The following is a 27,449-nucleotide window of genomic DNA, read 5'->3' as shown; positions in this document are numbered from 1 at the left end:
TTTGTAGAAAGGATAGTGGTTTTTATTGCAGTCTTAGAAAATACGAATTATGAAAGATACAAAATCAACTGTTGTAATATTTGTTTATTTTACAATCTGTATGCCATCATACCCTTATGGCTTTAAGATAGTCCGTCCAAAGTATTTAAAACATGCTTTAACAAAGTATTTTACGATTTCAATATCGAATATTTCTTTACTGAAAGAAAAAAAAACCTCTAAAACATTTACCTGAGAATTCTGTATCATAAAATTGTCATTCATTCTTAACTTTTGCAAGTTGATGATATAGGCAATAGACGTCAACATGCAACTTGTAGGTCTACTGTATTAAATAAATATTTTTAAAATTATTTAGATGCAGCTGGTTAGGCAAAAACCTACCCTCAAACTTCATCAGGTTCTTCATAGGTTTAAAAACATGACATGAATTTTATCGCATGTCAATGACAGCCATGATTTCTGCACTGGAAGTCCTGCACTGTTTGCAGGGTGGAATTCAGACCCTGGCTGATCACCAGACTGGAGCAGAGGAGCACAACTGGATATTCTGGCCTCTGAATTCAGTAATCACTGATTTTGTTTTCCAACATCCACAGCCAAGTGTGGCAGGGGCTTGGGCCACTGGATACATTTCAGTTCCCAGCCAGTCATACTCTACATGTATGCTCCACCCCTTTATAACAAACATTTAACCCAAGTAATTCCATTTCCGAGTATGCATACTATTAGGACAATGCTTTAATGTCATCATCCATGTCATTTCAGACTATCACCAGCTTTAGAAGTGATATTACGTATAGACAGTAGAGAGGTTTGGCGCTGGGTTTTTTAATTGTTTCTTATTGTTTGCTTTTTAAATAAAATGGAGACTTAGGAACAAAACCTTGTCCAGGGTGGCAGCACAGAGGGAGGCAGAATTAAATTAACCAGACACATACAGATGCTGGAGAAAAAATCCAGAGCATTTCATGAGTAATACATATATAGAATCAACATATATCGGTGACAGTTATTTAAAAGAATTTCAATTCAATTATCTGAAAATATATCCAAAGCAGTAGAACTCTCATGATGTCTGCCATAGAGTATTTATTTCTGAATTTCAGTTGCTGCAAGCACTGTGATTTATACAAGCTATGCTCCATTAACATAAAATTTCCCCTTAAAAAAGTAATGATATATTATGAAAAACCCAGGATATCACTAGAGATTTGAATCAACTTTCAAACCCATAGGTGAGGTAGTGTAGTCACTTGTATTACATGCTGGTTATGAGAAGTACTGCTGAAGTTTGTCAATTTTTTAATTTTTGCTTTAAATAAGTGGCTTAATAGTCTCAATATATTCATTAATGCTATATTACCTATGGGGAGGGAGGGAGAAGAGCCTTGCCAAGAACAAGTTTTGTCTCACTGCAAGATAAAGCTGCAAAGCAGTATTTACAACAGTCCTTTGCTTAGTTGCTGCCTACTGTACATGCACACAAAGACAAAAAGCTAATATACATTCTGAGGTAGGAAATAAAGAATTCCACTGGCTTGTACAAGATTCTTCATGTTTTGTAAACCAGCAAAAACAAAGTTTTCTGTGGTGAGGTTCAATACTTATTTCTGATGTGAGAATAACATCTACATAACAAAGCATCATCGGTATACAATATGCATCAACTGCCATGTAAAAATCTGAAAAATGGGGATTATTTTTAGTGGCAGAATTTCTCCTTTGTAAAGTAATAAGGGAAATCTCTTCAGCTCATTTCCTTATTCTTATTATGAAGACTAGAATTCTGAAATATATCTTACTGGTCCCAGTGATCAGAAGAAATACATTTGTAACTTACTTTAGGCAACTGAAATCGAAGAATTTGGTGCCTGAATACCTTAATCTGTCCTTAAACTTTCACAATACTTTGATTCCAACTTATCACAAACAGCAGCAAGCTTCAAAGTTCTAGGACAGTAAGTCACAATACAGCAATGAATTTGAACAAGCATATGGGATTCAGATGCACACTAATCAAAGAACTGCATCAGTTGCAAACTTCTGCCTTTCCCAGTATGTTGTTATTCCTCCCACATTGTTTAGAGGAGAGAGCAGTATGCTGCAGCATCTCTGCTGTTCCAGTTGTCTTAACTACATACTTGAGAGACAAAAGCATATATGCAATAAAAGCTGGCTCTGGTACTGGGATGGGAACAGCAGGAAGCAATGAGCTGTTCCAGAGCACACTTGCCAGAATCTCCTCATACTGTCATGTTATCCTAACCCATCTACAAAATAAACATTTAGAGCTATGTATGCTTTGTAAGGTTTGTCTACCAGAGGAAAAAAATAAATTCTTAGAGATAAAAATTCCAGGCATAGAAGTCATTGTGCATGAACAGGAGGCTTTTCTTGAGATGCAGGGTGGCATTAGGTACTGTGACATAAATCAGAGTGAAGGCTGCTCTATACCTGAATGAAAACTTCCTCACAAATAAAACATCTATGAGCAGTTTATACTTTCCAATGGCTTTCCTGAACTCTCCTTGGCATCACTACACAGAAAAAGCTCCAAGGCTGACACATACAAATTACACTCTAAATTACAGAGACCAAACCCAAAGCTTGCCAAGTAATATAACGACCATGTAAGTGTCAATGTAGCTTCAAAAGATAAAGTTTCATCTTTTCTTTCACTTAGTAAGTTACTTTGCAATAATGCTCAATCTCATTTTTAGTTGTAATGTTGAGATGCTGGCAGTAAGAAGAGAATATATTCACTCATCTGTAGTGCATTTGTCAGTCATTTGCTGACAGAAGTCTGTGATACCACCACTCTGTCCACACTGTTCCACAAGTGTGGCTTTCTCCACTGTTCTCACAGAAACTGGATGCAGTTCTCGTACTTGATCGTATGTTGCATCACACACACTTTTCACAATCTGATAACAAGAACTCTGCTCATTTGTAGGTGTAACACCTGAAAGACCGTCTGCTAATTCTATACATGCTGGCATTGCAAGCTCACTATCAGATGAAGCTGTTCGTTCTCTCTCCGGGAATAAAAATGAAAGTGGGCAATCTGAGGATGAATATTTTGCAAGTATCTGTATTTGCTCATGACTCAAGGCTGCTTCCTTACACACCTGCTGGCAAAGTCCAGTCAGATTCTGCTTTGTCTCACCCAGAGTTGACAAAATGAGGTTTCTTTCCTTCAGCAAGTTATCCTTCTCATTTTGCTGCAAAAAGAAAAAACCAACTTTTTAGTCTTTAGGCTTATCTTCCTATCAAAGCTAAAACAAGACAAAGAAATCTGGTCTGCTGAAACAGAAGTAATTTGGCAGTCAGAAGGTAAACAGCAACACAAATACCTATCAAAAGGACAATCTTAACCTCTCATGAAGCACCATCAACTCAGCTATTTGAAGTGTTTTTTCAGACATATGATTTTGTCAGTACTTACGCTGGCAGGCATAAGAGTGATTTGTAGTTATTGAATAAAATGAAACCTAGCTTCAATTACTGTAAATATTCCTGAAACACTAATTCTACAGGGTAACACATTGAAACCATTACCACAGGGTCTACAAAATATTAAGCAGAGCAGTCTTCATGTATACTTATATTTTAAGAGTTAAAAATTAGAGAAAGACATTACATTTTCACTACTGACACAACTCTCCTAGATGAAAATAAATTCAAGAAGCGCCATGTCTACTGTAGAACAAACAACGAAGTTACAAGCAGCTTCTAAAGTAAACAGAAAATAGAGGAAAGAAAGAAACAGAACACACTAAAATTGTAAACAAAATATTTTCTCTGGAAATGCAGCAATTCAGCTTGATTCAAAGCACCAACAAGAACACTGGAAATCAAAAAATTTAGAGAAGAGTGACAGAAGAGTGACAGATCAGTGAACTTACGAGACAAGAACAGAGGTGCCACTAAGTGAGTAACATACTACTGCAACAGCAGAATACCGTCTGAATGCTTGAGTTTTATTTATACAGCTAAAACACTCAGGAGTGGCAGACACCTCTCAGACATGAAATAAGACTGTCTTAACTCTGAAAAGCTTACACTCTAGCTACATGATGCTAAAGGATTTTCCAAACACAGGGCAGTGAAAGGGATCGCAATTCACTAATGAGTATCAAGTAGAAAAGGTAGCATTCATTAAAAATTGGCTTGTTGGGGGTTTTTCTGTTGTTGCTTTTTGTTTGTTTTGGAAGGGTTTTGTGTGGTGTGTTTTTTTTTTGCTGTACTTCACTGTCACGAGTTTTCCTGAGACTTCTGACACAAATGGCTGAAGATGACAGAACATTAATAACTGAGAGGTCTAACGATGGAAACAAGCAACATCTGGAACAAAGGATAAAAGGAAAATAAGGAAATGGCAAAGAAGGACAGGAAGCAAGCAAGACTATAATGAAGCACCTGCAAGAAAAGGACAAAAACAAAACTGTGCCATGACACACACATCCTATAATTGATTAATTAAAAGAGGAGGCAGAGTTCTGAAGTCATACAAAGCTTAAATTTGTTTAAAACTACATAAAACAGTGTGTTACCCCTACTGCCACGTCAATTCACTCTTAGAAAGTTTTATTATTTTTAAACCTCCTGTCTCCTTTTGCAGAGGAAACTCATACTGCAACCCCTACAACTTTTTTGAAAGATCTGATGAACGTTCAGTGGCATTTTGCAAGAGAAGCAGTTGTTGCCGGTTCTTTTTGCCCAAAATCATTAGAAAGAGTGCTTTGCTAATAAACTCCAACTTGTCAGCATACCGGGAACAGCTGTTGCCACATGTAATCTGAAATCACTTTATGTACATTTTGGGTAGGTAGAGGCACTCAGCCGTGTATTAGAGACAGACTTAATTATCTGCATTGCTGTTTAACACAAACTTCAACATCCAGAAATAGTTATTACAGCATTTATGCTGTATTTATTACAATTCTCTGTTCCCATCTGAAGTTGTTGACAGATTGATACATTTAAATGCTATTGTTTTATTTTAACAGCATTATACTAACATTGCAAAGTAATACCAGCTAATTTTGAGGAAATAATGAAACTGAGAGCTCTTCTTATTCTTGGGGTGAGGAATGTATTTAGTTCACACATTTCCTCTCCCTGCTACAGTATATATAATAAGATCTCAACTGCATTTCTTGGATCACAGCTTATTGTGTGTCACTCACTGACACATCCTCCTCCTGAGCTACAGGATCTTCAGAGAAATAGTGCTTCTTGAGCCCAGTTGTCCTTTACCCTGTTCACCCTCACATGTACCCTAATTTTAAAGCTCTGAAGTGACAAAGTACAAGGAATGTGAATATACACAGGTGCTCTGAAAGAGCTGTTACTAACAAGCAAACACCTCCTTGAGCAGTCCACATGTATTCTCAAATATGGAACATTAGTGAACAAGAACACATATGTTCACCTGCAAGATCAATAAGCAAAGACTATAAGGGGGTCAAAAACTACATTATCAGTAGAGATCAAGAGAAAACTTAATTCTCCTAGGAAAGTCAGATTCAGTACAAAGCAGCATTCCCCTTCAATATAAATAGAGCTTAACATAAGACTTTCAATTTTACATAATCATTTGGGTGGGGATGTACCTCACCAGGTCCATAGTCCAACATCCTTCTGAAAACGAAGTCTGCTCTGGGTATGATTCAAGCTCAGGCTCTGCTCAGCCATATCATTTAAACTTCCAAGGACAGAGCATGCACAACCTATGTGGGTAACCTGCTCAATCACCTGCTTGACCCCACCGGAAAGAAGTGCTTGCTTGTATCTAGCTGAAACCTATCATTTTAATTTATGACAATATATCTTGTTCTGCTGTGAAGTACTACCCCTGGGAAGCCAAAGACCTTACACTCCCCTATGGCTAAATGATCTTGAGGAATTCCCCACAGATATGTGCAGGTGGCCATCAAGTCTCCCCACAATCACTTCCTCTCCAGGCAAAAGCTCCATTTCCTCTGCCCCTCACTACAGGAGTACTCCAAACCCAACCACCCCGGCAGCTTTCTCCTAAACTTGCTCCAGTTTGCCAATGTACTTCTGGAACTGGGAAGGATCAAAACTGGGCAAAAAATTCAGTCTTAAGTATTTATCTTTTTATTGCCTTTTAAGAACAAGAAATTATATTAACATATGGTTGCAGAGAAATCTGGATGCACTAACGTCTCAGCTCCAATCTTGATACAACTGCTAAAAAGGCAAGTGGCTTCCTGAGTTCTACTATATCTTCTGTCTTTCTGCAAGGGTCTTACTTTTAAGATTCATGACTCAGGAAACAGTTCACCAGCCCAGGCTGATATGCTACAAGAACAATACTTACACAACTAACAGTTGCATAACTGTAAACCTGATCATAAGCAGTACCGTAAGCTGAAGCACAAAGCAAGGGAGGGGAAAGAGATAGAAAACAAAACAGAAGGATGATAGGGCGATGGTTTGGGAATGACTGTACAATTAAGCTCAATGCTGACAGCCTTCAGAAACACCATTCACCAAAAACTGTGCTGTGATGCACTTTTAGTTCAATGGAAACAAGCCCACAGAAGGAAAGACATGTACTTTAAGGCACAGAAAATCTAGAACTGCTATCAAGAAGATGTCTTATCATTTAAGACTGATAAAATCTTTTAAACTTGAGTGGAAAAAGTAGTAAATGACACCGCTCTCAAACTACTGCCAGATATCCAGCCAAGATGTATAGAGAATGACTCAAGTCAACAGCAATGAATTTTTATACATACCAGTTTTTCAATTTCAGATTCGAGATTTTGTATGCAGTCAAGTTTTCTTTTACGACATCGCTGTGCTGCAATTCTATTTTTACTTCGTCTTCGGATATCATGAATACAGTCCAATTGTTCAGGAGTTAATTTATGCATTTTCAGAAATGACTGAAAGTCATTTCTGGAAAGCGAGATAATCCTTTGCGCATTAAATGGCAGTTTTACCTGGAATGCAAGATGCAGTTGTAAATCAAAGATGAAATTGATACACACAAACAGGACAATTCAAGTTTTCATTTTAAGCATTCTTTACCACACAAACCTAAATTCCCAAATTCAGAAATAAGAGCAAGCTAATGTAGACATCAGGTGAGGTGGATAAAACCCAGAGGTTTCAACTGGATGAGTTCAAGCACAGGTGAAACAGAGTACTTTACACAGTTATACTAGATCCTCAAAGCATATTCCAAGTTGGATGAAATCTATCTATATGTGCACTAAGTGATCAGTTGATAAGACTCTAGGAAAATAAGTTATGGCTAGGTGGTACACAAAACAGGTGTGAAGAATCACTAATAAAGTCTAGAGTTTCCCCTAAGCTGCTATTAATACTGCATCCTACATGCATTTCCCAGAATAACACTGTTTCAGGTGAGACCAAGGCATATACCTCTAATTTTGTGTAGGAAAAGTTCACCTGGAATGGCCATTTACTTAAAATATAGACATTACAATATTTGTCTTGTATTCTCATGCTGGAGAAGAGAGAGAACCAGGCTTTTGCCACTGTCTGTACACCTGATCAGAGGCAGGAGCTTCTGGAGCAAATATAGATCATGAAGTCCTGATTAATACTGAAAAACATCTTTACCTTTACAAAATAATTGCCATGTTATGAAGTATCCAACTAAAGACTTTATTTTAATCCTTACATTTGAGTATACTAAGTAGCAAAGTATATTATCTTGCTGCAGTCAAAGGTCTGAATTTAGTTTAAAAAGCAAACCTTTCTGTCTTTGGCTGCCCCTGGTGACTAACAACCAAAAAAATTACAGTACTGCTCTCAGCAACAATGCCATCTACTTCTTCGTAATGTAAAGACAAGGAATGCATTTAATAAATTCCGGCCTTCTATTTAAGGCCCGACATTTTTAAAAGAAAATAAAAAAACCTAGTGCTTTACAAACAACTGAATTTTCATGATCCACCATACAGAGAATCACACTGCAATTCTACAGTTTCAAGAACTGCGACAGAAATAGTTCTAGGTATATAGCAAGATCTTTCTACTTATGTATGGCATCTAAAACATTACCAAAGCAAAGACATAAAGTAAAGTATTAAATCATTTCTGCAGTTGGAAGAACAAATATAACCTCAGTTTTAGAGAAAGCAATACTATTAAAGCACATAACTACTGAATCCAGCTTGAAAACTTCATTTTCATTTCTCAGTAAATACGAAGTATCATTTATCTCCCAACTTCTCCCTACAGCTCAGGATAAGCTGAAGAAAACTGTTAAGTTTCTATAAAGTAAAATTCCAAGAAATTTACAGATTAACTGAAGCAGACAAAAGGAAAAATAAATCTAATAAAGAACCCCATGCCTTGGTTTAAGACTCGCAACCTTTTCTGGTAAAGCTGCTCCAGAGAAATATCTGACCAGATCTAACATTAAGCATCTACCACTTCAATATCCTACCAAAAAATACCTCGTAAATCTCCCCAAATGAACAGTGATCTTTCATATAAATCTTTGGATGGTTAAAGTTCCATTTCCCAGACTTTTAAAACAACAAACCACCAAAACAAGCAACAATACATGAAGCTCAGAATTAGGCTTTTGAATAGGGCCTTATGAGACAGGGAAGCAAAGGATACAACAGGATGTTCTTACCTCACATTCTTGTTCTCTTGCTGAACAGGATTCACTGTCTCCCTCAGTGTCAGTTTCTGAATCCTCTCCCAAACTTATCACGTAATTGTAGGGACACTGTTCTTGTTGCTGTCCCTGAACACAATCTGCACTGCTTATTTCAGAGCTGTTGGAGCATCCTTCAGTACTAAGGTTGCTTATAAAGGGGCAGTTGACAGAATTTAATGTTGTAAAAGTTCGTTGAGAGCAAGGTTCAGGGCTTTCACTGATTCTGATTCCCAGCCATGGGCACTCTGTTTTTTTTCCTGAATATGCTGGCTCCAAGCTCTCTTGTGGAGCTGCAGGTGGTAAATGTATTTGACAGGCTTCTGTGCTATAAATATCACTCCAAAATCCTTTTGCTAGATGTTCTGCTACCTCTCTCTCCACACTGCTTCGATCACCAGCTGATGTAATGTTAGTGGCTTCCCTAGGGCACAAATCGACCTTTGCAGGTGTGTCATCTTGACTTTCAATTTTGTCACTCCCAACTCTAGTACCTGATACAGTTTTATCAGCCAAGACTGTGTTTTGCATACTACTGAAATTCAAGTTACCATATTGCTCACAAGTATGTAAAAAAGATGCAGAATTGAGTCCATGAGGTGCAGTAGAGTTTTGGGGGAGAGCAGCAAGATCCATTTTCTCCGTGGGACATGACGCAATCTGAGTCACAGATTCTCTCTTTGACTCTTCCTTTTTCTCAATGCCTTCCTCTCCTTCTTCCATTTTTACCTGAGTCTCTTCACATTTTGAGACCAGCTGCATAGGTACACACTCCTGAGCTTTTTGTATGCCATCATTATCAGATATTTCCTTCTCAAGTAAAGTTGCAATTGGTGGCATCTGAATGTCTTTAATACTGGAATTGGACTCTGAAGCATGAACTTTGTCATTTCCAAATGCTTTCTGGAATTTCCTATACTTTGGGCACTGGGAAGATGAGCTGGAAACACTTCCCCTTTCTAACTGCACAGGATCACACACTTGATTTGCATTATCTTGGAGAGACGGTGATGATTTAGCATTTTCATCGTCTTTACAGAACTTTGTATCAGGAGTTTGAAAACAATCTTTTTCTAAAAGTTCTTCTGCTTCATCATCTATTTCTAGGTCTCCATCACCCACATTGGCAATCTTAGGGTTTGCTTTCTGACAATGCTGTGTACAACACTTCTTCCTAGGATATTCCTGCTGATCCAACTTGAAGTCCAAAAATTTGAATTTGAGAAACTGAAAGCAAGACTCTTCAATGTTGCGTACACCCAAAAATTCAGCACATTTGCAAACTTCGGACACATTGTCTTTATTTAAAATAAGTTTAGCTGTGTATGCGAACTGAAGCAAAGGACTAAATCCTTTAAGTGTTACCTATTTAAAAAAGAAAAAACAAAAGGAAATATTAATAGGGCGAATATGGGTTTAAATAAAGAAACATGGAGAACCCAGATTTACCTGTGAGTGAAACGTATGAACAGGACATTACAACACAAAAGCAGTAGACTTCTCCTCCACAGAGAAAACCTGGCCATGCTCACTCTGAAACAAATCTTTTGATACAATATTATCCTGTATATTTTGTTCACTTTTGTTCACTTTTCTTCACTGTGATCAAATCTCTTAATAAAATGGTCTGAAAATACCGTACTAACAATTGAAAATATTATACTGTACACTGGAAACCAGTAACTTTACAGAGATATCTTTCAAACTCAAGCTGTACATGAATTACCACAGAGTAAGATCAAAATGCTGCTGGTATTAACTAGTTCATTTAACGAGAAATTACTGTTATTTGCTCAGTCTTATGCACCGCTGATATAAAAAAAGTTCAAAAAACCCAGAATTTGACCACACGTGATTTATTACTACAGCTACCTACTCCTTTCTTCCTCCCACAGATGAAAAGAATTGTACCCAAAACTGTACACCAAAACCAATTATTCTCCATTTAAAGTCTCTTTGGAGTAGGTAGTTTTAATTCAACATTTCCATCTGCAGAGCAGTTGTCTAACAGGGAATTCAGAGATAAAAACTGTATCATTACAAACTAAACAAGATCATCATCTATGTATGATGAAATTACTAAGGACTCAGCCAGAAAGCAGTGAACAGACCAACATATTACAAATTGCATGACACTTCCTTTAGTCTTTCTCTGCAAGTGAAGGATAAACAGCATGTTCACTATGACTACTCAAACTCAAGCTCACATTCTGCTGCCCTATATTAAAATGAACAGGATTTTATGATGAAGTGCTATATTAAATGCATTAGTTATGCTGAGTCCCTCTGCCAGCAAGATAATTAACTATACATACAATTCAATTTGGGAATCTGAGGGCTTGTTTTGTTTGGGTTTTTTGTGGTTGTTTGGGTTTTTTTTTAAAGAACACATAACACATTAAAGGAAGTTGAAGAGATCTGCACAGAGACAGTTCAGCAAAACTGGTTGTGAACTCTTGTGACTTATCTAAAGAATTCTTAAAATAGCACTTGAAATATGCTGTGGAGAGAAAACTACTGATTACAGCACCACATTAATTCAGCCTTAATAATGTGGGGAAGTGTAGCTGGCTACCCTCAAACAAGATAGAACACTAGAAAGACTCTTGGTCTGAGTGACCTAGAAAATACTTTGGGTGATTAAAAAGGTTTAAAAAAAAAATAAAAAAATAATCAAGTCAAACTATGTGATCAGTGTTTGCTTCTCTTAAATACATAGTTTATGAAACTGACTCATTTCAAAATATCTAGCAGTTCCCAGAAGAGAAGCTCAAGTTGCTGAGTCTTAAAATGTTCACAGATCAAGTGATTAAAAGATGAGATCCACTGTTAGTAGTTTTGCCTGTTGCTTCAGTAGATTCAGCTCTTGCCTCAGTAATACTAAGTTACATTAAAAGTCCTCTTAAAGTCTACATTGTAGTAAGTATCAGGTCGATTATCTTCCATTTTCTGTGCAAACTCTGGTCCCTTCTAATTCAGGTTTATGTCATGGCTTCATTATAATCTCTAGTGCAAAGCAACAGTGTTATTTTTCTCCTCTGCAACTTTGATGTATGTTCTTTATTCTTCAAATAACCTATATTTTCCATCATCCCAAAGTAAAGTTCTTTTCAACATCATTAGTTTTACACATCACAGTAGTTCCCCTATTCTACTCCAAATCATGGCTTTGTGTCCGCAGCATCCTACTTCCCTTCCGCATCAACTTCCATCATTACTTTTCTTTTAATCTGAGACACATTCAGGCTATCAACATATTAAGCCACTAGGAAAACGAAAAAAAGTAAGAAAAAAATGAACACAGACAAAGTTAAGACAGTTAAATAAAAAAGTGACATAATGGTACTATGTTGTAATATAATTTTGTAATATTCATTGATCAATACAGAATAGCAAAGACCACTAAAGTTCTTTAAAAAGACCACTTAAACCCTTTTAGTTTCCAGTTTTCCCTAAAATCAGAAAGGATTGTGGTAACAAAGAATCCTTGTGCTTATCTCAGTATGCTACAAGAACAGTGAGTTAGCTACCTGACTGAAGTACAGGCTTTCTAAACACATCATCTCTGCATCAGTACTCAACTCAGTCTTGTACATGAGCAAGTCTATAATGTAATCTCCACTGACAGCAAAAATATTGACTGATGTGCACCTTTTCTCCAACTTTAATGATTCTAGTTGAGTTGCTAACAATTTTCATGTTATGTTATTTCTCACCCCCAAAGCTAATAACCATAAACTACCTCCCAGAAAGCCATTGATTATTTAGCATTCAACTCTTTGGGTTGTGCTCAACAGCAGCAATAACCACAGTACTTTGAGGCTCTTCACTTTCCACCTACATGCATAGCATTTCATATAAAAATCCAGTCACTTGCCTCATGCCTCTTACACCTTAACTAAAGGCCAACCTGAATCTTTAAACATCTTGGATGCTCCAGATATATAATAAATTTTCTTTCCCACAGATGTTAGGTTCGGCCTCATAACCAATGAATGCCTGTAAATCCAATCTGATTTAAGAATAAGTATTTTAGGAATAAAAAAAAAAAAGTAATTGGAATACATTTTTCAGTCTTAAAAGTAATAAAATAGTAAAAGATAAAACAAAACAACACATCAAGCTGATAATGATCAGTGTGTAAAAAGGATGGGGTACAGAGCAGAAGAAAACTGTTAACAGTAAGCAAGGCATATATGTAAGCAAGGCATATATGTTGTATTACTTGAATATACCAAACCAAATCTTAATGATAATGATTTCAAGACATTACTATCATAAGCTTTATTTATTACTCTAAAAGTATTCTCTTTTCATATAAGACTAGTTCTGCAATACCTCTTTACCATTTAATGCTTGTTTTTTGACAAACTAACATTCTTTGAAGCAGGTACAATTTTAAAAGTAACAGATACTTAATTGAAAATGTCTCTCCTATACATTCCTCAACACTTATTCACTTATCTTCAGTCTTGGATATACACTGTGATCTCTCTAATCTTCACTTCAGCCAGCAGCAGCTTTACAACTTAGAAATTCATTCCCTTCAGTTCTTAAATCCCTTGCCTTAACTTTTAAGTTAAGCACCAGCCTGTTGTAAAACAGAACTGAACAAAACAGACAGATTAGAAGCACTGGCAGGTAAAACAGAGAAGGGAGTGACACTAACCTCTTCCGGCAAAGTGATGATAAGATCAGCATCCACTTGGCCCACAATTCTTGAAAGGAAGTAACTGCTGCAAGCTGCAAGCACAGCTTTGTGAGCCCGAAATCGCTGATCTTCCACTAAAATAGTAACATCACAAAGAATATCTTGCTTTCGCTGATCATCAAGACTGAGAAGTACATTGGTACTGTGTACTGAAGATTCATATGCAAAAACCACACTATTCTTCTCACTTAGAGACATTCTGTATCACAAATGGTAGTGTGAGTCTCAGTGGAAAGCATGCTTCTGTTCTTCAAATCTGGAGGAAGAAAAAAGTTGTACATGTGAAAGTCACATCCAACAGGAACCTACTGATACTAAAATACAATAAGCAAACTGTTAAACATGCATTGCCTGTTCTAATTATTTTTAAAACTAATATTAATACTCAATTTCCTACATGTTAATACATAAATACATGCTTATAAGCATTTAAAGTACCCAAACCTTAAGAAGTACATTTTAAAATACTGCCTTAGTAGTCTTTTGGACCAAAAAAGGGAACAATATTTCATGTGACTTCAGCGACAAGGAACAGATTTTTCCTCAGCAAGTGATTCAGAGTTCTAACTTTACTGTAACACATTAAAAAAAAAAAAATTAAAAAAAATCTAAGCTTTCATTTAGTTATCAGGATATTGACTTCAACACTACAAAAAACAGAGAAATAGAATGCAGATCCATTAACCTAAAATTCACCAAACTGCTATGTAAGCTTCTTCTGTTTACTGATTCACCTAGCACAGACTAAAATATCTGTGTTCAATCTTCTTTCAAAAGCAATTAGCCTGCTAAACCTATCAGGCATCAGTAAAATACTCATTTTCTCTCTGGTAGGTTTTGGTTTTAAAGCAGATTAGTTCTCCTATTTTCCACCTGCCTTAATTCTCCAAGGCCGCCTTCCTTCCCCCCTCCCCCACTCATCACTATTTACCTGTTATGATTGTTACAAGTTTGCTTTCCTAATGGATTACTATGATTCAGACCACCCAGCAATTGAATCCCTTTTGTGATAAAGCATCAAAATACTGAAGTAACAGCATTTATTGGATAATAAACAACAGTAAAAGTTATATATAATGCTAGTAACCTTGAAATAAGCTCATACATAACGGTTCTACAGCTGTTTCTGAACTCAGTATTTGAAGAAGGATGGCGGGGGGGAAAAAGCCAGCAAACCTAGGGAGAAGTAAACCCTCCTAGAGCGGGCTGAGTTTAACAGCATTTCCAAGTCTGATCTTTACACTGTATTTCTAAATTCCTATTTCCTTTGGATTCAGCCTTTCTTCCAGTTAAAAGAAAAAAGCCTAATAAAAGTGCCCTCACATCCAAAGCTCAATGAAGAAACCACATAATCAGATTTGGAACTGCCTGAAAGGAAAAATATATTACTATGAAAAATGTTACCTTAAACCAAGCATTTGGATTACAATGGACTATTCTACCCAGGAGTTACTGTAACTGGAGTCAGTTGCTGACACTCACTTCAGCTGACACAGAGCTACTCAATCACTATATTGCTCAACAGTGGTTGTTATGATATGCCAGCTCCTAACAACAATAAAACCTTAGCCAGTGCAAATCTTCAGTTTTCAAATATGGGAAACTTTCACAACATGGGGAGGGAAGGGACATGGCCATTTTAAAACTGTGGTTAAAAAAACAACCACCCTGCCAGCTATACTCCTCATTACTCATTGAAGTTATATTCATGGCACACAGGCATTTTTCGTCATCTTTTGCACAGAAAGAGAAGACAAAGATCCACATTTGCACTGAAGTAGTAGCATGGTACCAGTCTGGACTCTGGTAAAATGCAAAGCATCAGCATTATTTGCCATTCCCACTCCCTCATAGAACACAGTACACTCAACCTCACAGTCACCTTTGCCAACCTACAGATCATAACCTGACAAAGAAAGCAAGTCTGTTTCAGGGCATTTGTTTAAATATACAAGATTTTTATTTTTATTTTTTATTAAAGTTCTGAGGGGAATGAAAAGAAAAAAAAAGTACGCAAATCAGGTTTCTCCCCACTAAGCAATAGCTATACTCATCCACTGTTAACCCTAAAAGGCTTATTTTTAACAAAAAAAACAATCTAAATGTTTTCATATACCCAATGACAAGAGTTGTTTATATAGGAAATATTTAATTTCTAATAATTTTAAGTTGGAATTCTGAAGTAATTTCCTGTGAGTTATTACTGAAATTCTATTCTTAGAATAGCTTAAAAGTAGTAAGCAGTGGAATGTAAATCATGTATCCCTATTTGTTTACTCTATATCCTTAACATATCATATTCCCCAGATATTACAGCACATGCAGTTTAACAAAGTATGACTCTGTATTTGCTACCAAAAGGTCTTAAAAAAATAATAAATAAATCATCAAAAAAGAACGAAGGACAAAACGTAAGACTAACTCCAGGTCAGTGGGGAGAACAGGGAAGCATTAAAGATAAGGCCATATTTTGGGGTGAATACTTGGGCAAAACTCACGAGGGTGACTATAGTTAAGACAAGCCTTTAAAGGTTCTTTCTTCTTTTAAAGTCCCAAGTCCTCCTAACCCTTAGATAAAGAACAAATCATACATGCTGCTTCTGGGTTTTCCCTTATAAAATAATCACTTCCAACATCCAATTCATCTCATTACACTTTCATAGCATTTAGCATGGAAGGCTAAAAAGAACAGTAGTTTGTTTATGGTTTCATATATGTACACATGCACAGATACATATATATGCAGAGGGCAGTCAACCCTCCTTTTCACTTGATCTCTACAAGGCACGCAACACGCTTTCAAAACAGTGCACAGCCTACTTGAAACACAGATACTGAGCTTCCAGTGTTATTGGTGCCAAAAAAAAACCCAAAAAACACCGCCTTCTATTTCTTGAGAAGTGAAAATTAACATTTAACTTGAGCATAGCCTAGTTTAACACTTTACTCTGACAGAACACTGTACTTCCCAATGTGAAGATTTCATCAGCTAAGTTATGTCCCCACCATATTTAAACAGGATGCAAGTATTTTTGAGGTATCCAAAATATAAAATGTAGCATTTCATGAAACATTTTGAAATTCAAAAGAATCTTAAAAAAAAAACACAAAAAAACCAAAAAAAAAAAGCAAACATAAAAAAACCACAAAAAACCTAACACCACCACACACACCAAAACCAAACAAAACAAAAAATCTAACTACTGACATACATGGTAAAGAAAGAAATCAAAACAGAAAGAAACAAAAGACTGAAAATGCTGGTGAAAACAAAAAGCATCAAACAGGAAAGGGAAAACATTACCACTGTAAAAAGCTGTAACACTTCAGAGAAGTGCTAATAGAGGTCAAACTTGTGAATGACTTAATTCTGCTTTCCAGTTACGTAATAAGGGCATGATATACCAGATTTATGATAGCATTTGTCATGCATCGAAAGCAGTGTGACCAGCAGGTCAAAGATCCTGCCCCTCTACTCGGCTCTCGTGAGACCCCACTTGGAGTACTGTGTGCAGTTCTGGTGTCCCAAACATAAGAAGGGCATGCAGCTGTTGGAGCAAGTCCAAAGGAGGACCACGAGAATGATAAAAGGGCTGGAGCACCTCCCATATGAAGACAGGCTGAGAAAGTTGGGGTTGTTGAGTCTAGAGAAGGCTGTGTGGAGATCTCATAGCAGCCTTCCAATATCTGAAGGGGGCCTACAAGGATGCCAGAGAGGCAGTCTTCATCAGGAACTGTAGTGACAGGAGGAGGAATGGGTTTAAACTTAAACAGGGGAAGTTCAGATTAGATATGAGGAAGTTCTTCTCTATGAGGATGGTGAGGCACTAGAATAGGTTGTCCAAAGAAGTGATGAAAGCTCTATCCCTGGCAGTGTTTGAGGCCAGGCTGGACAGAGCCTTGGGCAACATGGTCTAGGTGTGAGGCACCCCTGCCTGAGGCAGGGGGTTTGGAACTAGATGACCTTAAGGTCCTTTCCAACCCAAACCATTCTATGGTTCTATGACAGCCAACTAGATTTTCCACAGTGGTGTGACAACAAAATACCTTTGTTCATAAATAGATGTTATATAAATATCCAGAACAAGATTTACTGTTGTAACAACGACAAAAAGTACACCTCTTCTGGAAACTGTTTAATTTAATTCCTACTTTAACTCTTCTCCCAGAGGAATCAAATTCTTAAAATTAATTTCATAGAACCATAGAAGAAACAACATGAAAGCTCATTAACCACAGATCATTGGTTAGCAGAAGAAACTAGTACTGTCAGTACAAGAGCATTCCTCAAATTCCTCTCACCTGAAATTCTGCATATCGGAAAACCTCATAGTGTTTTCAGGAAAGAAAAGAAAAAAAAAAAGAATATAAACACACACGGTAGTATAAAAACTACACAAAGGAACACCTGCAGGTGAATGAACCAAATTTTGCTCTGAAAACACAACCAAGCATGCTACTATGAAGATTCCGTTCTTTATCAGACAGTGATTTTGAGATAAAAAATTATTTGCCTAACAGCAAAAATATTTGCTCCTAAATACCAGCTATAAAACTTTATTCTGCTTTATCAAATTGAATTAACTCCTTTTTTTTTTTCTTTCTCCCTACTAGCACATAATTCAACGGGTAAACCATGCCTAACAGTTACTTGTTATCATACCTTCAGTAAATTTAGACATCTCTACTTTTAACTGACCAGATATGCTCCTATTCACTTTCAAAGCACATATAATAAAAATTAGCACTTCAACAATATTTAGGAAAGGAATATCTGTTTAATTACATAGTGTGGAGATCAGAGCAAGATGACTATCAAGACTCATGGTAAATACAGATCTCACCCAACGTTCATTTTTCCTCATGCATTTAAAGTTATTCATTAGCTTATATTATTAACATGGAGGTAACTGAAAAGCATAATAAGCGTAAAGTACTGTGAAACTGTAAAAAAGACTGCAGGTTTGCTCATCTGATTGCTTACAGTTGGTAGCAATTACTGCTCTTTAACTCCTAGCTGACCACAGAATTAAAGAACTTAGTTAAGTGATCCAATCCCTTCTCCCACAACCTCTGCTTTAAAGAGCCACTTGGTGCAGATCTTTAAGTAAACCCATTTGATAGTTTAAAAAAAAAAAAAAAACAACAAGAAGTACATTTTTCAAAGATTATAATAATTATGAGAGTAGATAAAGCTGTAAGGAACTGTTGTTGCTAAGTAACAGAAGGAAAATAATAATAGATAATATTACTTTGGAATAGATAGCATAAGAGTCGGAACATATTACGAGGATAAAACTCATAATAATGTGATGTATTTCTCATCCACATGCATATAAATCTGGCACAAGGCAGATTAACTTTCATGCTCAGCAGCACCATCACAACATGTAAAAGCCTGTACATGGTATCAGGTGGTCAACAAGTGTTATGCAAGAGGTGAAGGAAGCTTTGAAGAATTAAATTGTCACTGAAGCTGACAAAAGCATGCACAAAAACCAGCTTACCACCATATATTTATGATGGGACAAAAGAACTGCTTGATGTTTAATCAAGTTTCTGAAAATTCTGACAGTTATATAATCCTGGAAAGAGTTTCGTATTGTGTTTCACAAACAAAAGAGATAAATATTTTTAAATAATACATGTAAATATAGAATAAATGTATTAGATATTATTTAAGTATGTAATAAAAAGCAATAAACCCAGTAAATGCCTTTTACAATAGGTCTTCCTAGCAAACCACTCATAAAAGTCACGATTTGACACAGTACTGCTTTCTCAAGTATTTAATCCTGAGGACTAATTTCCCCCATTATACAAAAGGAAGCAAAACACACAGTGTGTGTATGCTGACACAGAGCACTCAATAATATCATCTGCCTTTTCTTGTACTGTTGAGCCCAAACTTCACAATTTGACACAATGATTAAGTCCTCTAAGGCTGAAAAAAGCTGATAAACAGAATCCCATTTGAAGGGGAAAGTTATTCAAGTAACCAGAAGGAATAGTAATAAGATGCAGATGTCAAGACAACACTCAAAACCTTTGAGTAATAAAGCAACTATACCACCCATCAGTTCACTGCAAGCATTAAAATCAGCAGCAATTATCCTAAATCATTACCACTTATCCAGATGCCCACTGGAGAACTACCAAAGAATTACACCTTTTTACAGAGAATTTCTAAACCATGAATGCTCTGTCAGAAATATTTTCTTAATAAACATACAGGACCATAAAAATCAAACTGACTAAATAGATAAAATACTGTTATCCAATGAACTGTACTAACAGTAAGAACTTCTTCAGACTTTAAACAAAAATTTAAACAAAGTATCTTGCATTTTGCATCAATGTTAGAAAATCCCCCAACATGCCACACAGTTTACAACTACATTTTACAGCAACTTAAAAAAACAGTCACCAATTCTGTCTGCTTATAGCTGGTTTATTGTACCACTTGCATCATTCTTTCTGAGAAAGGAAAACAAAAATAACAGCTGGAGGTGCCTCTGCCTGCCTATGACAGCTGCCAGGAACTTTACCACAGAGTAACTTAGAAGAGTCAGGCAGCTATGTGGCAAAATCAGTGCCCTTTAGTTTATAGTCAATCACAACAAAAACTGAAAGGGGCAATATTTCAACATACAAAGGGTTATGCTTTATGGCTAAAGAGAGCATTTTGAACATCAGACCAGGGGATGCTAGCAAGATCCGCCGCCAGTGCTAGAATAAAACTCACAACTAGAAAGAATGAATGAGTCACAGAAATGAGCTCCATAGGCTCTGAGACTTTTTAAGGCAAACAGCCACAGAATACTAAAATGGCCCTCAAAACTGAGATACAAGCTTGAGTGCAAATCACTGTCATTTCTGCTTCTATTTACATTATGATACACCTGTGATTTATGTACATATTTACCAAAATACTTTTTGAACATCTGAATTTGAATGTTTCAAGTGTCCTTAAAACAGAGCACAGAAATCCATGGAAATCAGTAACAGTCAATAGTCAATAACTATTTAGAAGGTTTGCACTTTTGGAAAAGACATAGCTGATTTTCCAAACTTACAATCTAAACATTTGGCAGTAAATCTAAGGACCTCTAAAAGAAAATCCAGTATCAAATGGCCACCGAGATACAGTGGGAACCCATACACATTTGGATTCAGTAACGTAACATCCAGACATAATGACTATCTGTGAAAGACCTGCTGTCAAATAAAACACAGGACTGTATTTTGTAACCAACACCTGTAACATGCTTAATAGCAGGTGCAGAAATAAACCAGCACAAATTAAACGCGGTTCTTCTGCTTCAAGCTCTACTAAGACAACAATGGTACTAGCAAGAGCCAAGCAAAAATACACATGCTATAGGAGTTGCATCTTATCAAGTGAAGGCTTTCTTCTCAAGAGTAACAGCCTCTTACTTATTTTCTATCAGCCTGTAGATCTATTTTAGATACTCTTAAAAAGAACTAGCCTTTTATTCCTAGTCTCAGCTATCCATTATGCCACCACAATCAACTCAGTCTACATGTGTGATTTATTCTTTTCTGACCTTCAGCTACCATAGATTTCCTGTAAATGATCAAGCCCAAAAGTTACCCAATTTACTAAAAAAGTAAAGAAAACTCTGTTCCTTAGTCTTTACATAGTGAACAACCATTCACTAATACCATACTAGATATCAGTTCTCCGTAGTAGTTAGAGTAACTCTCACTTGTGTTAAGTTAAAGTTCTTGAAATATGAGAACGCAGAGTGAAGCTCCCCTTCAGTAGCTACAGAACCCAGATGGGACACCTTTGCTGTCACTGCTACTTGAGCTGGTTGAACTTGGACATCCAGACCCTAACTCGGTTGTGATCACCATCACCATAAAACTAGCAAGATTAATTTATCACCTAGCAGACAATAAAGGTCTGCTCACTTATCACCACATATCTGTACTCACAGAACACTTCAAATTCCTGCACACAAAAAATAAAAGGCATCCTAGACACCCAAAAAATAGCTTGGAGAAAACAAACTCTGGGTGCTATTCCTGACTCCTACATTGATCTCTTGAGTAACTGCCAGCAGGTCACTTATCTCTGTCAGTTCCCTTAGGGTGGACATTCACTTTGTCTTGTACAAAAATCTGTCATCCACTGATGTAAAGTACAAAAGGACAACTATCATGTAGTACTGCTAAAATTAAACAGTTTGAAGAGATGGTTTATTCAAAACACACTGCAAAGGCTTTTTTCTGAAGTTTTATATCTATGTCCTTGCCCCCAGCTACCTCTCCTTATAAGGAAATAAAAGTTATGTTACAGATGAATGCCTACAGCAGTTAACAGCTGCTGAATCATGTTATGCTGACAAGGAATGAACAAGCATTTTAGCGTTCGTGTTTATTGTTTTCTCAATCTTTAGTTCAAAAAGACTTTAAAACAAAAAAGTGGTTAAAAATGTAAAAAGAAAGCTTTGCTTCACAAGACCGATGATGCATTCTCCTCTAGAAGGAAGCAGGTCTCCTCTTCAGGAGGATTAGCACATTCATAATTAAAATTCTAAATTGTATTCTTTATTAAACACCTGAATGATATCGTTCACAGCTTAATTACATAAATGAGCATTTCTGAAATTATCAGGTTGTATTTCTACAACATAATTCTCACCACAGCATTTGGACTCTTGTCAAGTCACAAGCAAGAATTAAAAAGAATCATGGGAAGTCTGGCAAGTTTTAAGTCTGTGCGGAGTCTTAATTTGTTTTCCAGGTTTTAAGCCTGGATATTCACTTTTTCAATACTTGCAAGTTCTGTGAGCACTCGGGGTGCCTTGGGGGGGTGGTATGTCGAACCCGAGACTCACAGTAGTCATAAGACTCCAGAAGCTGGGATTTTGAAGAAAAAAAGCAAAGGATTTATACCATGTAATCATAGAAATTTTCCCACCGAGCAGAGGTTTGAACAGTTTCCCTCAAAGGATGATATAAAGCAGTCCATATCAAAGCCAGAAAACAAAAACCAGAAACTCCTACTTTGCAGTTCAACATTATTTTACACAACTCTTGTTTAATATTTTGGATCAGGGATAACAATCACATTGTGTGATTTGGTTCGTTTCACTTCTAAAAAATGAAATAGGACTGAAGGGATTTCAAAGACTCCTTTGCTGCAAAATCCCATCACTTATATCCTTCAATTCTGCTGGTACTCAAAGAGAGTACTCTGAGAAGGTAACAACAATGCAAAGACATCCTAAAGGCAGGGTTCACCTAAAAAAGCCCCAAAACATCTAACAACAGAAAACCCCCACAAACACAACACCCAAAAACATACTAGCAGAAGCTTCTTTTATATTTCTTTAATGAAGAACTGGTTTAGCTAAAACATTCATGTAGGATAAGGGGGTAAACTGACATAACAAAGCATGCACAGCTATCATTTCTGGTCAATACTTACCTTTACTCAAAGGACAAATATCTTTGCATTTATAGCTACACATCCTACTCTTTACCACAGATGAACAAAACACATTAATTATTTTGTTTTAATGACTGTCAGAATCCATTCACAAGTATGTATGTCAAAATATTTACAATTAATACTAAATTAACCATCTGTGTTTCTAATGAATCTTACTCTAACTTAGAAGGACACAAGAAACAACCTGAAAGAACTGAGAAAGCAAACATATTGACAAGTCAAAGTAAATACTTTCTGATTTTTTTTTTTTCAATCTTGTTTCTGGTATTAAGCTTTTACTTTCTGATTTTTTTTTTTCAATCTTGTTTCTGGTATTAAGCTTTTACTTTCTGATTTTTTTTTTTCAATCTTGTTTCTGGTATTAAGCTTTTAACTCTGATTTGTTTCCACAACAGTGCTTCACAGTACATGAAACTGAAACAAAATTCCACTAATATTTTAAACATAAATCAGTAAGAACTTCAGAAACATTTCCATGAAAACAGAAAAACGTGAGGTTTTTTTATTTACTTATTTATTCAGTAAGAAAGAATAAAAAAAGATGCAGAAGACAGACTTCAAATGGTAATTCCAGTAACGACTTCCACCAAATCACATAAAACTGTGTTTCAGTTTTCCCAGTTAGAAAACTCTAGACCATTTTCTATCCAACATATGATGTTAAAAGACACAGACTTACTAGCTAAGCTGTAAATAAGCAGTTTTGGAATGGTACCATAGAAAATACTGATACTAAAAGAAGTGTAAACCAGGGCAGCAAAAGCTATCTACTCAGTTCTCAAAGTATTAGACAATGGACTAAGACTGGAATCCAAATGAACACCTACAGACATTATCATGATATTTGAAATTAAATCATTCATAAATAAGTTCTCAACATGATACTAAAGATTAATTGAATATTCTTTTAAGACACAGGTTCTCATTTAAAGGCATTTTGAGTGACTACCTCTTTCGCTTTCCAGTGTGTGTCTAATGATTAAACTCAGTTTATTTGTATTTCACCAATGTTTCTAAAGTCAATTTACCCTTCATAGCATGGTTCCCCCACGCTCCTTTAAAGCTTCAGTAGTTGACCAGTCAGTTGAGCCTTACTTTGACATGCTAACTCACATTTATACCAAATACTAAGGTTTCCCTTTGTATTACTTAAGAACAAAACTTCTTTCACCCTGAAAATGGCTTTGGGGGGGGGGGGGGGGGTTGGGGGGGTGGCTGGAAACCAAAAAAAATATTCAGCATACTGCTGGAGATGCAGTTACTTCTGTGATACAACCTATGATTTGTTAAAGCAAAGTAACTCTTCACAACTGCTAACCTCTGAACTGAAGGTGGGGTGGAAGGGAAAGCTGCAGGTGGGTCCTCACACATCATCCCCACTGTGGTCATACTAGGCTGAATTCATACAACATAATGGTTGTTTCAGCAGGTTTTTTTCCTACTTGAGGTTTTGTTCGTACCCACGTTAGCAACAACACATTACCTGCAGTTTAACTAAGGACTGCATCTAAACAGGACTTATGCTATAAATACCAAAGGTTTTTTTCTACCCCTAAAACCTCCCCTGTGAAACTTTCAGTGGTCAAATTCTAAGGTACAACTAGAATGCCAGCACTTGGACACAAACATGAATCCTTTGACTAATCTACCACTCCTACCCCTCACACCAGCATGCCCAGTGCAGGGACTAGACAATTCTTATATTAACATAAATTTATTACTGTTAAAAATATCCTTAGCATAGGATTTTAGAACCCATTAAAGGAAAATAAACATTTAGCATATCAAGATCTTGCACATTTGAGTATAAACTACTCAGAAATACAGTGATGGAAGTTAAACCTCCACTTCACATTTTGGTATGAATTAGGGGTGTCCTACTGAAGCAAACTTTCCAAACATCCCACTTATTGTGCTTTTGTTCATTTTGCAAGATGGACCTGGACAACAAGAGTAAGTTCTTTTTCAGACCAAAATAAAACTGGGAATCATTCTTTAGAAGCTTCCCAGTTCTAAAGAAGTACATACTTTAGAAGTCCAAATATGAAAGGATTCAGTAGACCTAGCTCAAAGGAAGCCCTTCTTAAAAGCTTCTGATGTGGATATTCTGTTTTCAGCAACAACAGTTTGTCTCTGCAAATCTGCCACTTTTGGGCCTCACTACTTGCTAACATACACACAGACTTACATGTGTTAGGGCACCCAAGAGTAATTATGCTATTTAAGTCAACTTTAAACACAAACCAGAGAAGAAGATCTGCAAATCTTAGCTGCTTTAATTTGAAACCACCATGTCTGACAGGAATATACTCTTCTGTTTTCTCTTCAGTATGGTATAATATTTAAGATTCAACAACTGACTATTACTAGAATATCCAGAGCTCTGCATAACCTTAATTTACAGTGTTTCTGGACTGCAATTACTACAGTACTACAGTCAAGTGTTTTTCACATGATAAAAGTGCCTTCCTAAAGTGCCTTAAATTAATGTGTCTGTCAAAAGTCACTACATGACAAAACTGCACATTCAGTTACCTTCACTTTACCTGCACTGCGAGAACACGTGCTCTTCCCTTTTTCAATAAAACAAACATTTACAGGGCCCAGCTGCATATGAGTTTGGGATTACTGTTATATTGCCATACTAAAATGGAGAATGTAAACATAAAAGGGCAGAAAAGCAGATGATTATTCTTTTATAATTACTACATTTTCAGCATACCCTAGAGCATGCCAAGTACCTCACCATACAGAGCAAGACAGACAAGAATTGTACCTCGCTATTTACGGTCTAAAATAAACCTTACCAAGCTCCCACAAAGGGTAACACACCCTACACACACCAGTTGCACGTTTCACCCGGGGAAAGCGGGCTCACCGCCAGCAGGGTTGATCTGTCCCGTTCGCGCAGGGCCAGCACCGCGCCTTGGGAGTCCCACGCCTGTCACCGGAGCCTCCGGGCACATGGGCACCCGCGGAAACCAGGGTCGAGGCGCTGAGCAATGACTGACTGCCCGACCCCGCGGCAGCGCTGGGCACAGGCCTCGGAAGAAAGGGAAGAGGCGAACACCTGAAACGCGGCCCCGCGCAGGGGTAGAAGGGCACCGACGGGTGCCCGCCGCGGCCCGGGAGCCACCGCCCCGGCGCCCCCGCGAGCGCGGCGGCTCCACACCTCTCTTCTCCCGGGACCCCTCCACCCTCGCTGGGGACGGGCCACCACACCGGCCGCAGAGCGGCGAGGGGAAGGACGGGCCGGCTGACTAACACCGCCCCTGCAAACGCACTTCAGTCTCCCCTACCGCACCTCCCTCCCACGTCCCACGGGGTGCTGCCTTCGCCCCAACACTAAAACTTACCACCACCACCACCACCACCACCACCACTTCAGCCCAGCGGGCACCGACGGCGCCCGGTTCTGCTAAGCTCACCTCAGTGCCGCCTGCTGCTGCCGCCGCCGCCGCCGCCGCCGCTCACCCGCGGGCCGGCCGGCCGGAGGTCAGGGCCGCCGTCTTCGGCTCGCCCCCTTCTTCTTCTTCCTCCTCCTCCTCCCGCTCCCCCGGGCTCAGCCGCCCTGACACAGGCTGCGGCCCGACTGCGGCGCGAGCGGTCAGGTGACTCCCAACAACATTACCCGCCTGCCCCCCGCGCACACACCCCGCCCGCTGATTGGAAGCGGCGCTCCCCGCCGACGCGCAGCCGCCCACACCGACGCGCAGTGCGCAGGCGCTCCGGGTGCCGCCGACGGGCGGTACTGGGCGCTTACCCCGCCGCCGGCGCTCCGCGAATGGCCGTGGTGGCCGTGAGGACTGTTTGTCAGCCGTGTGAGGGGAACGGGGTCGCGGACGGGGAGATTTAGATGCCCCCAGGGGACGGTCAGTGTCCGGATCGGAAGTGCTGGTAGTGGAGCTGGGCTCGGCCCCGCAGCCGTCGCCTCCGGTGTCGTCCTGGACGGGACGTGATGGGGCGGTGCATGCTTGTGCTGGGAAGTGCCCCATGTCAGTCGGCTTGACCAGTAGCACAGCCACAGAATCATAGAATCAACCAGTTTGGAAAAGACCTTTAACATCATCAAGTCCAACCATTACCTCAGGACTGCCAAGTCCACCACTAAACCACATCACTGAGGACCTCATCTGCACCGTTTGTGATTTGAATCCCTTCCAGGGATGGTAATTCCACCACTTCCCTGGGCAGCCTGTTCCAATGCCTGAGCACCCTCTCTGTGAAGAAATTGTTCCTAACATCCAGTCTAAACCTCCCCTGGTGCTGCTCGAGGCTGTTACCTTGTCCTATCACTTGTCACTGGGGAGAAGAGACCAACCCCCACTTCACTGCATCCTCCTTTCAGGTAGTTGTAGGGAGCGACAAGGTACCCCCTGAGCTCATCAGGCTTGTGCTCCAGACCCTTCACCAGCTTCGTTGCAATGAGTGACTCTTCTGTGCCAGGAAGTGGTATCTAACATTCTGTAAAGCTGCCATCCTTCTTAATCCCATTCTTAAAAGGGAGGTTTTGCTGGTATAACTTACCATCTTTGCTAAGTTTATGTCATGTGATCTAGAATGCTTTCTGGAAGCTCAGG

The 27,449-nt window shown here is 38.2% G+C and overlaps 1 protein-coding gene across 2 annotated transcripts; it reads right to left on the bottom strand.

The window, feature by feature from the left end:
* BACH1 (BTB domain and CNC homolog 1) lies at positions 1–26,479 on the bottom strand. Of its 2 annotated transcripts, none has more exons than XM_065676784.1 (5): positions 26,298–26,479; positions 13,344–13,641; positions 8,651–10,039; positions 6,771–6,977; positions 1–3,224 (listed from the first exon to the last, which is right to left on the bottom strand). In XM_065676784.1, exons 2-5 carry the CDS (start codon positions 13,581–13,583, stop codon positions 2,763–2,765), a joined length of 2,298 nt encoding a protein of 765 aa, XP_065532856.1. In that variant the 5' UTR covers positions 13,584–13,641; positions 26,298–26,479; the 3' UTR covers positions 1–2,762. The 2 variants fall into 2 exon arrangements, with proteins under 2 accessions (XP_065532856.1, XP_065532857.1); XM_065676785.1 differs by lacking the exon at positions 26,298–26,479 and adding an exon at positions 25,677–25,880.
* Between the last annotated feature and the right edge of the window lie 970 nt (positions 26,480–27,449).

This window comes from Lathamus discolor, chromosome 4 (assembly GCF_037157495.1).
Source record: "Lathamus discolor isolate bLatDis1 chromosome 4, bLatDis1.hap1, whole genome shotgun sequence".
In the NCBI taxonomy this organism is placed as follows: Eukaryota; Metazoa; Chordata; class Aves; order Psittaciformes; family Psittacidae; genus Lathamus; species Lathamus discolor.
This window is presented reverse-complemented; position numbering and strand designations above follow the sequence as displayed.

Coding starts and splice junctions, on each gene's coding strand:
- BACH1 (XM_065676784.1), bottom strand. CDS start 13,583: ATGTCTCTAAGTGAGAAGAATAGTGTGGTTTTTGCATATGAATCTTCA. Junction 10,040..13,343: donor TCATCACTTTGCCGGAAGAG/GTTAGTGTCACT, acceptor TTTTTTAAATAG/GTAACACTTAAAGGATTTAG. Junction 3,225..6,770: donor AATCTGAAATTGAAAAACTG/GTATGTATAAAA, acceptor TTCTTTTTGCAG/CAAAATGAGAAGGATAACTT.